Source organism: Corvus brachyrhynchos, unplaced genomic scaffold, assembly GCF_000691975.1.
Source record: "Corvus brachyrhynchos isolate BGI_N302 unplaced genomic scaffold, ASM69197v1 scaffold94, whole genome shotgun sequence".
NCBI classification, from domain to species: Eukaryota; Metazoa; Chordata; class Aves; order Passeriformes; family Corvidae; genus Corvus; species Corvus brachyrhynchos.
The window spans coordinates 257,888-269,607 of NW_008238330.1; the positions used below are offsets into that span (position 1 = coordinate 257,888).

The 11,720-nt window shown below is 38.0% G+C and overlaps 1 protein-coding gene across 1 annotated transcript in view; it reads left to right on the forward strand.

Annotated features, from left to right (window-relative positions):
- POU6F2 (POU class 6 homeobox 2) overlaps positions 1-11,720 on the forward strand; it is a 331,945-nt gene that overhangs the window by 213,910 nt on the left and 106,315 nt on the right. Inside the window, exon 5 of the mRNA XM_017734610.1 lies at positions 11,661-11,720. This exon is cut by the window's right edge and continues 24 nt beyond it. Within this exon, the coding sequence (XP_017590099.1) occupies positions 11,661-11,720 (60 nt within the window). The remainder of the gene's footprint in view (positions 1-11,660) is intronic.

The following is an 11,720-nucleotide window of genomic DNA, read 5'->3' on the forward strand; positions in this document are numbered from 1 at the left end:
TGTATTCCTACCCATGCTGACACAGGATGCAGGTGGTATCTTGCACATTTTCCCTGTGGTCTTCTCAGGGCTATTGACAGGGGGAACACTGAGCCCTCTCAGTCAAGTGAGATGCGGGTCTGCAAGGCACCCATTAGACAGTACACAACAAAAAGGCCACTCCCAGTTGCAGGTGAAAAAAGTGAGAGAATCATGCAGACATCTAAAGCTTATCTATTTTGCAGATAAATTATGATCAAATCTGAAAATCATTGTGACATCAGTTAAACCAACACAGTTCCTACCTGAAGCTATTTTGCATGAAGTCAGATGTCATTTCACTGTGCAAGATGATTAAGAGGTGCTAGAATTAATCTATTTAAGAACACTGCTGCATAAAAAAAAAAAGGGAAATTACTTCTGGGTTGTGTGTACTGATCTGTGGACCAGTGTTGATTCACAAATATCAGAGGTCTTACGTTCTTGGCTCACACTCTTAATTTTCCAGTGTAAATTTTTAAAACAGAAGATGCTTTCCTGGCATTAGCTTCTTTATGAGTTGAAAATCCATGTGATCCATAATCCGTATACATAAAATAGTCACCAGTGTATGCTGCAAACCTCTTAATAAAATCTTTTGCACTGGATGGTTGCTTACAGAACACTAGCCTTCACTTATGGGTCTTATCTTTTTAACTATTTCCTGATGCAGTTATCAAAAGCTCTAATGACTGAGTAGCTATTGGCAAAAAAAAAATCCCTAAACATTCCTGAAAAAATAAAGGCAGGAATTTACACAACTTTTACACGGCTTTTTCTCACAATCCCATGAATAATACTATTTTTTGACAACAACATTTAGCCACAGTTGCATTTGCTTCAGTTCCCTATTCAAAGGTGAGGATTGCTGGAGTGCCATCAAAGTTCCATAAGCTATAAAGAAGTAAATGTGTCTACAGCTGGTAGAGAAGAGAAGCTGTTGGGGCCATATGTGCACAAAGAGAAGGTTCTGTATGAGAAGAACAGTGGTTGAATCACTGGAGATGATGGCCATAGGAGTTGCCATAGCCTACAGAAAGCTGGAGGACCTCTGTAGAGCTGGTCTTTCCAGGCAGACTTTAGATAAACACGAGACCAAAACTGGCCATATTTTTTAAGACTGTGGGAGAGAGGGGAGGAAAGGAGTTGTGTTGTGGTCATGTGATGCTGCACCTGGCTCTGCCTCAAGGATGGAGATGAAAAAATAATTTGCCCCATGCTCCCTGGCACTTGGATGGAAAATCAAAGGGACGCATATTCATTTCGGCTTCATTGAAGACACACATTAGAAAAAACATTCATAGTTGGCAAATGGAAAAGTTTTAAACTGATGATGGAAGAAACATTCATTTGCAAGCTTCTGAGCGAGCTATTAAAATCAACAGAGTAAAAACAAAATCCCTGGCACTGAAAATGAAAGGAACAGTCTTTGTATCTACTTAGTTTAAACTTGGCAAAACAAATCTAAAGTAGTGGTTTCACATTTCCGTGTGCATTAACTGTGCCAACTTTTGTTCTCAGGGTTGCCATGACAGAAAGTTCATCCCACTTGTTCGGTGCTTTTTCCACTAACTTTTTAAATTAGAAGTTAATTTAAGCAAAAAGCTAGATCTTGTATGGGCATTGAAATGTATTTCTTTGTTTTGTACTGTTGAATGGTCCAGGCTTTTCATTAAAATACACTTTTTTGAAACAAGCTCATCTCCATTTAATTGGCATTGGAGTTAGTGCAGTAAACATAGTAACGATGTTTGCCCAGTATTGGTGTAGTATTTTTGCCTACACTTGTCAGTGGGCTTTCTCAAGAGGATGACAAATTTGCTAAATTCAAAAGCAAGGAAATTTGTGAACAGCAAATTCTCTCCTCTTGCCCTCCACTCCCAAATATCATTATCTATGGCTATACATTAGCAATCAATTTCACATTATGACCAATATTTTCATTAGCATCAAAATTTTCTTAATTCTCTACAGTTTAAAGGTAGCTTTTGCATTGTTTTATTAAAAGATGAAATAGAAGAAAATTTTAAAAGAAAATTGTAGCTGTTGTTTGGAAACTTCACACAACCCAGATACATCACTGCCAGCATGTTTTTGTAGGATGAATAAAATATGCCTGTTGGGATACATTCTCTTATGAATTTTCTGTATTTTTAGAGCAAATTCTGGAGGATTCTTCTAAAATTCTTATAAGGATGTCATTAATAGCAGGTGTATTTAATATGTATAACAGCTTTAATGCGTTGTTAATGTTTTGTAGTATCATTCAGATTTGGTATAGCTAACATGCAGCCAATGAGACACAAACTCTTATTTAAAATATTTCATTATTCTGAATATTAAAATTAGGGCAATGTTGCCTAAAGGAAGGCAAAGACTAGCTTCTTGTTAGTTTTTTTGGAGAATCACTGATTAGAACCAAATTCAGCTTTTCTTCCGTTACCTGGTCTGGAAAAACAAGTATTTTCATTGATAAGGGTAATAAGGCATTAGTTAGTTACTGCATCAAAAGGGCACCAATATTCTGTTTGGACTGAATATGTACATAAATAGTGAATTATTTTTGAGTACATTTTTTGCCAATTGCAAATTCATCCTTTACATCCTTTGGATTTTGTTCTCCTTGTATAACTGGGGGCTCCTGCTCCATGTAAATAAACACATTATTTAAGTGGAAGTTCTTTTATTCATTTCTGTGTGGTCCTTTCAAATTAAAAATAATTAACCTTGAAGAAGCAACTTAAGAGCCAAAGTAAGATCTAGATGGAGTTTGGTTTGCACTGCTACTTTTCAGTGGACAAAAAGGTATGAATTATCAAACAGCATGGGGTTTCCTATATGCTTTTGGAAGCCATGAAGTGGACAGTGCATTGACTGGGCAGTGCAATGCAGCTACTTTTCTGGACTCCCCAGTCCTTCTCTTCAGCTGTGCATGGGGCTCATCCTAACACAGAAGTGTGACTGTCTTCACAGACTGTGAATGGGGATTGACTATAAAATCTTCTCCCTAAATCTCCCACCCAAATTCTTTCCTGATGAGCAGTTTATCTATGTGAATAACCAGGTTGTTTATTTAATCAGTGAGCAGGAAATTAGGTAGATGGGAGCACATGAGCACCCAAAGAGCAGCTAATTCACTGTTGTTGCACAAAGGTGATGCCAAGCACAGCCAAACTAGGATTAGCATCTGAAGCAACAACATGTTTGGCTGATGAGCTGTATAGACAGGAAAGAAATCTGATATTCAGCCACCCTCATTTTACTGCAAACTGAAACTGAGCAGTCAGTCCATCTGTGTCAAATACCAACTGCACAGCCTAGAACCATTGTTTCCCTACTGTTTAACTTTGTTTTGAATCTCTCCGCAAGTAAAAATAAACTAGAAAAAGGGATATAGGCAGATTGCCTCAAACTGACCTGTAGTGAGTTTAAATATTAAAAAGAAAACAGCTACAGATGCTATGGTATGTTTTGAAATGCACATAACTAAATGCAATGTTCTTAATTATGCACGGCATATAATAAAAATAATGGAAAATTCTTAAAGACAGCAAAATAGGGCTACTGTGAGTCAACAGTAGGCAAACATCAGGTACCTGGCAGTACATACATTCAGGAATAACTTGTGGTGTGACAGATTACCAAATTAAAGTTCAACTCCCAGCTCTTCTATAATTTCTAGGTTGGAGGTAGTTGCATAGTCTAGAGAAACACTGATCCCTCATCTAAAGAAAGAACACCTCAATCTTCTGCTCACATAATGATGTTACAGCACCTATCACAGCACCTCCTCACCAACCTGTGCTCAAGATTGTTTCTGGACCACAGGTATTAAAGCAATGCCCCTTGTGACTTAGACAAAGTTTTTTAGTCCATTTTTATTCTTCCATGACTGATGAAGAATACCACATTCAACACGGTACTGCATTTGTGTCCCAGCTGGTGAGGAGTGGCGTTCAGTCTCTGCACAGGGACTGGGAGCATCGCAGCCATGTGTTTTGTTTTGCTTTGTGTTCTTCCCCATCTTTTTCACTCTCTTACTACTATTTTTAATTTTTCATGTCTTGGTAAAAGCAGAAGTTCAAGGCTATATTGAGAAAAACAGGGCCTGTTAACAAGGTTGAAGCTCAAGTCATTGCTCCAGCAGAGAATATGTATACAGCAAGGTAGAACTGCCATTTTTGCACCTGGTTCTTGTACTTGCTGCTGTAGTTATATTGACTGTGAAGAGAAGTGGGCTGAGCTGCATTTTTTTTCCCTTTCTTCTTATAGTGTATATGTTGCTGTTTTCTGAGTCATTCCATGGCCTCCTCTCACTGCTGTACAGCTAACTTCTCTGTCTGGAATTCATACACAGGGAACAGAATTTACAGGTGCTTGACTCTTGGAGTTCTTAATAGAAAACAGTTTAAAGTCTACCAGCTTTCAGAAAAGACTGGAAGTGAAAATTGATAGAAACATGGTTATAATGAGCGTCTCAGACATGAAAGCAAGTACTCACTCATACCAAGTCACCTGCTGGACACTATTGCTTCCTTTGGTTGAGGCTGGGAGAATCTGACATTATCCTTTCCCATTCCCAGGACACTTTCACAAATTCAGAATTCAGACCAACCTTTTAAACCACAAACACTTTGATCCACTATTCGATTGCATTGTTAAAAAAAACCCATGCAAACACATACATGTACAACATACATGGTACATTTCAGTTACGATAATTTCACTTTTAGTTAAGGAAACATCACTCACTTCAAAGACTCATTGAAGAGATTGCTTGTAATTCCCGATCTTCAAAGAACCACCGCTGAAGCTATACCTGGATACATATTTCTTTGTCCAAACAGCCATTTACCAATAAACAATTATAGAAGATGCAACTGCAGATCTATTATCTGAAAGAATGCAAAATCTCTCTGAAGACACCAGGCCGTCAACAAGCTCCTCTTGACGAGACTTTGTCCCAAAGCCTCACATAGGCACACTGTCAGGAGAAATGGCAGGATACTTGGTGGACTGGGGACCTGTGACTCTCTGAAGTGCAGGACAGGATTCTGTACAACCTCTTCCAAGGCTTCTGTGGCTGTATGTTGTTGCACTTTTTTTTTTCTACAAGTATTGCTACTTTGAGTACGTCAAACACTTAGTCTGCATAAGTGCCATTGGAATTATGGTTCCCATCAATGTTAGAGCATCTGAAAGAGTCAAGGAGAGCAAAAATAAGCTGCACTTCCTATCATCAAAGGTTGTATGTGCAGAGAATGCCCAGATTTTGTCTTATGTGCATTATAAATCATAGTCATTGTTCTCTGAGTCAGCAGACTGTTGTTTCAAAGTTAATTTCTTTGTCATTAATCCATTCCCTGTCATATCCCTCAGCTGTGAAATCTTGCATTGGGTTTTGTTGGTCTTTAGATGATAATCTTTTCACAGCCAATTAGTTTCTTTCTAAGGAGTCCAGAAGAACTTTTCCCACAAATTTGGCGGTTATCTTTGATTCTGGTCCACAGGAACACCCTTATGGGCTCAATATGGTCTGGAAATCCACTCTGTAGGAATACTATGCCACTCAAATTGATTTACTATTCTGTTCTTAGACAATCTGGGACTGGATCTGCACTCTGTAGTTAGAAAACTGCTTTTATATGGCATAAGGACTTAATAGTAAGATCCTACCCCTGATCTGTGAGAGAGCCATGTTTTCACAAAAAAAAAAAAAAAAAAAAAAATTGGCTGGCAAAATTTAGGAATTTACCAGACCTAGATATTACTTGTTTGACACACAGACTTTGGCGTTCAAACACTTGCAGTGTTGTCGTTCTATGTTTAATTGCCTGTCTTCAAATGAGAGTCCCAAGACAAGTCATCCTGATTGATCCCCTGTGTCTTGATGATACTCTGGCTCCAGTTAATGTTTCAGCCATTTGTACAATATGAGACCTAAGGTCCCATTTGAACTGAGAAAGCAAATGGCTAATTAAAGTCTAATTTTTCCAGCTTGTTCTTGCCTTTGGGCATTTTAAATAGGTTAATGCAATTTTTAAAATACACTCAGGGAACTTTACTCACAGTGTGTTGTCATAAACTAGAGGAAAATAGCCCCTAGATTATCTTAAAATGGGAATTACTCCAAATATAACTTTTCCTGATACTTAGCCAAGCTCTCTACCTTAGAACAACTTTTTCTTCTTTTTTTTTTTCTTAAGATTTTAGTGGATTGTTGCACATTTTAAGGTTTGATATGGAAAAAAAAGTCAGATTTATTTAATGCAGTGGATCATTTTTCAGGGAAGTTCCAGTATTCATCAAAATGTAGAGACACCACAGGCACCATATAAATTATGATGGTTTACTTCTCAATACTTCCTTTTTACTGCCTACATTCTTTAAAGTGAATTTAGTGCTCATGAACGATGCTGGATATGACAACACTAGAAAGTAAAGTCCTCTGCTTATCTGCAGAATTGGTACAGAGGACTATTGGCAATGCAAGTTTCTCCCCATAACCCCATCTGTGTTTTGCAACTGTAACCTTGAGGGATCACCTTTAGGAACAAGGAGATGGCTTGGTATGTGTACTCTTTCCATCCCTAGACTCTCTGCTGAAAGTGCAAATAAATATGTCAATTGATGCCTTTCAAGACCATAGCCTTTTTGATCTTCCTCATTAGATGTTCTGAGACCATCAATTTATTACCTTGACTGTGTGGCAAACTTCTTCCAATGCAGGCAGGCTCTCTGTGGATATCTGTGTGTGAACACGACTTCTATACATTTAATACATCTTCTATAAGGTATAAAAAATGCAAAAGCACCATTAAAGTTCACTGAATTTTGTTCCCTATATTGACCTAGGCTGAATTTGAACCAGTGATTTAGAAATAATATGCTCTGTATTCCATTACTAATCTCTTCAGCCACAAGTCCAACCCTTTAGGGGTTTTTGTTTTCACAAAGAGGATGCTAACATATTTAAAAGAACTCACATTTTACTTTCAAAAAGAAAATTCGAGCATATGGAAAAACATGAGTATTTGGCTAACCTACCCCTCATTACCCAGGAGGGAGAGAATGTAAATGCGGGCTTGCATTAGATTGTTCAGTGTGCGTATTCAGTCTTTAGAAATCTGTTTCAAAGAGAGGAAAGGCATAAACCTCATTAGAAGAGAAACAACAGGGTGGAAAAAAAATCGGACCATGTCAGTTCAAACGCAAGCCCAGATGCTTAAGTTAGTTACACTTTTCAGTTTAAGGCAATGCAAATCCATTCTCCGTTACTGGGGAAGTGGAAAAAGGCATTAAGCCCTTGAAATGGCAGGAGTCAAGTTCTGTGCTCAGTCAAATAGGAAAAGGTTTAATGTATTATTTTCTTCTTTTTAGTCCATTGTACATTGTATCAAGGCACTGAAGAACAACTATGCAATTATGTAAATAGGAGGATAGAAGCAGAGTAGCACAATTGTTTGTAAGCTAAAATTGTTTCTTATTCCTCCTACCCCTCCTTCCTCTTTACACAGAAACAAACATGCACAAAACATTAATAAAATAAATCAGACATTATGTGAAGTTTATCCACAAGAGCAGATTCTGGATACAATTTGAATCCCTGAATATAAATTTGATCTTCTCCCAAGCACTGTAGAGGTCTTAAGAATCCGAGTTTATATTGTGAAGGAAAGGTGAAAAAGGAGTCCTAATTTTAAATTGTTTTCATTATATAAACATTTGTAGGCACACTTACGTTCATTGCTTTTTGGGGAATCATGATTAAACTTTAAAATGTATGTTTTAACTTAAAATATAACCAGGGATATTCCCCTACTTATGCCACAATATGTTAGCCAGAGGCAGCAGACAATTGCTACTATTTTCAGGGAAAATAGTTTTTTGGGAAATATTTTGGGAAATGAAGACAAAGCCTCTTCAGTTTGCCCACTAAGACAAAGCTTCAGTCACCCCCTCGTCATGAATCAGACTGCATCTTTCAGCATGGTTGCATCAGAGGTGAATTTTCCCCATTGTAATACTACTTGGCAGAAGGGCATTTTCATTTCAGTTCAGTTTCCTGTGCAGGTAACCAGCAAAGGAATAGAATATGAAATGACACATTTTGTGTGAATATTGTAAATGCATGGCAACACTATGCCTAAGGTATCCCCCAAAGAAAGTCAAGGAGGAGTATGTACCTTAGGTCATAACTTTCTCCGATCCACAAAGTAGTCTGAGGTCTGTGACAAGTATTGCAGTAGATGAATTAGGAGGTCAGAAAGTTTGCTTTCACTGTCTCTTGACCATCGATTTGAACCACCTAACTCCATGCCTCTTATTCTAATGTAAATGCTTTGATACTATGAGTAAATATAATCTGATTAAAGTAGGATCATAAACCATGGGGTGATCTCATGGAAACACCACAGCAAGCACATAGGTTTTAAAACTCCTTGCACCATTGTTTCTTCACAGATATTAGTTACATTTACTGTCTTCTGGGATCCCTGGTATATATTCAACGTGGGTTTTTTTAGGGAGAGTTGAAATGTCACATAGCTTTTGTGGCTTTTCCTCACAGTTTTTCATAGCTTGCATGCATTTTTAGTTGTGTCTCTCTTTTAAAGTTATGTACTTTATGTTGACTTTTTTAACCATAGAAAGAACTTTCTGCAATTCTTTGCAAGCCTTTTTAATTCTTGAAAGTAATTGTGAAAGTAGCACTTTTCACTAAAATATGTCAAAGTTTTACCCAGCTGTTAGCCAGTAAGTCATAAAAAAGATTCCTGTGTGGTAGGCAGTGCATGTTATCTTTTATACATGCAGACATAGCACTGTTGTATCACCTGAAATTCCATCAGGCTCCAAGCTCTGCAGAAAGTGACAAATGCTAGACAGGTATACAATTTATAATGGATGAGCTATGCAAGAAAGCTCTGTGAGTTGGATTGGATTTGATTGCAAACAATAATATGACACAACCCCTGCTGTGGATAGTACACACATTGTGAGAGGCGGTGCAATCTGGCAGCATGAACACTAGACTGCAGGCATGATCCAGAGCCCTAAATCCACCTTCACAGTACACCTACTGTGTGGCTTTCAGAACACCTTTTCTGATCTAACAGTCCATCTTCCAATTCCTTATCTCTTTGTTTAGCAACAGCATGTTAAACAATCATACCTCTCCAAGCCACTTCAATGCAATGGGCTTCAGAGAAGCTTTTTAAAGGAATTACATGAAAATACAAGAAGATATTTGAATAATTTTGTGCAGTTGCTGGCAATAAACTTGGAAACTTTTCCATGAAGTAACTATTCTCCATTAATAAGACTATCCTTCAAGGAATATCTTCCACCCTAGCAAGAATATTTTCATTTCCAGTACAAAAAATGCTTGGTAGAGATATTGATCTTCCTGCATTCACCAACATTCAAGTATTAAGCAGTATTGAAAGCAAAGCTTTTCTAGTCCTAGATGAGAAGGTTTTGTCTCCTCCTGTCCAATTGTGCACATACGACATAAAACAGTTCCTCATTCCTCTCCATGAGCCATGTGGATTAGAAGTTATGCTTCTGTGCGATGCCATTTAATCCATTTCTATATTGGAGCCTGTGGATACAGTAAGGGTCAGTTTGAAGTCCTGGTTCTGGTTACCAGTGGTTCATCCAGTCTGCTAATCTATCACAGGTGAAGAAATGGCCTGCACAATAGAAAGAGCTGGTCTGTATTTCATTTTCCTCATGGGAATGGTAAAGGTCTTTCTGCTTCTATGTACATACCTACAGATAGAATTGGTGAATGGTTTTCCTTGCCATACGAGATCATTCATGCTATAAAACATTAATTCATCTATGCAGTTGCTTTCTTGTATACACCCCTTCTTTGTTCTCATATGCCTTGGATTATATTTCCACTCACTACCCTGTTGGCTTTGGGGCATTTAGGCACAAATTGTCTGTGGGATATTGATGGGAGTGTTCCCTTAGTTTTCCAGGGTGATTTCTTTTGCATGAGATACCATGCATGTTTTTAATCTGATGGTCACTCTGCTTTGTGTTGAAACACAAAACTTCTATGAGTAACTTTCCTGATAGAAATATATTGATGTTGTCAGTCCTCCTTCTCTGTATTATTCAGATGCTTTGTTGAAGTCACATACACATGGCTATAATTCTTGTTAAGGCATATTTCTAGTTTGATTCCTGCACCTATTGAAAGAAAATTTAGAGCAGCTTTGAGCATGGGAATGGAGAGCCAACAGCTCTTCCTATCAAGCCTTATACCTTTCCTTCTTCCAGCCTTTTCTGGCTTAGACATTCTGTTTCATCTTTCTCCATTTTCTTTTTGTTTTTCTTTTGCTTATTCCAGTTTATGGCTCATTGATTTTGTAAGTCGTACCAAGACCTCAGGTTCAATCCCAGGGCATTGACATCTAGAAAGCTGAAATAGGGATGTTGGCCTGAAAAGAAAGTGGAGATGACTTGAGTTTATCTGCCAGTCCACAAATAACTTGGTGAACAGTGTTTCTGCCCATGAAATCTGAGTGCTATTTTAAAAATAACAAATTTAATTCATTCCCAGTTTACTTTTGCTTCTGTGGATAGAAATTATAATACAGGGTGGTGCTGGCAAAGCAGTATACAGAGTGAAAAATATTGTAATGACCTTCCAAACTGTTCCTCTTGGTATCTTATAGCTAACTAATTCAATCCCTAAGAAGTTGATTAACATGGGTACAGTGGGAGACCAAGGTAACTTATTCAGGGCATAACCCCAGAAAGCATCAGTCTTCTGTGATGCTCTTGCTGCTGCTTAAAGCTGTTCTTCCTTAGTGACATCCCTATGACACACTTCCTGTCTTCCTGAATTTAATGAATTTAGTCAATTTGAAAGTATCTCTGGGAATTAAAGTTTACTCCTTTGTGCCAGCAGGTTGATGTGAACCACGCACTTCCAAACATCACATTTGAAGCATATGCTAGCAAAACACAGCAGAACTTAACTATCAGGAGTAAATGAGCAGTGCAAGTTACAAGAAGGTATTTATAGCTTTTAGATGTGAATTATAAGCAGCAGTTCTTATTTCAGAGACACACACATTTTATTAGGTATTTTTTTGCTACCTAGGCATTGCACAAGAAATTTCACAGCTGAATGTTTTGTTTCCTGATACCTACTGCATAATGACATGACAAAGTTCTCTTCAGAGTATCCTTTATTTTACGACTATGGCTTTCTCCTCCTTTATATAGCAACACTGGTTCATGTTGTGAGTTCTTGCTATACTTACAAGTACAGTGAGAACCTGTTCCTCTCTTCTCTAGGCAGATAATATTCCCATTGGCTTCACTGGTAAGCTTGTCTGAGCAAAGAATCCTGGTCAGCTCTGAGCCCCATCCTGTGGGCAGACCTCTATCCCTTTCATTGTCCCCAGTGAAGTCTGGCTCTTACCACAAAATTACACAAGCAGAACCACAGGCTATTATTGATGGAAACAATTTCCTCCCACATCCTAAAGTCTTGGGCCAGCTGTCCTCAGTAAGCAGTATGCCCCTCAAAGTAACAGAACCAGAATTTTATCCAGAATATCTTTAACATGGTAGGTATTACTGAAACTTGTATAACTCCCTTCCCTCTCTTCAATTCACAGCTACCTCATCCCTGAACTCCCAGCTTCAACAGCTTCAGCATCTTCAGCAGCTCCAGCATC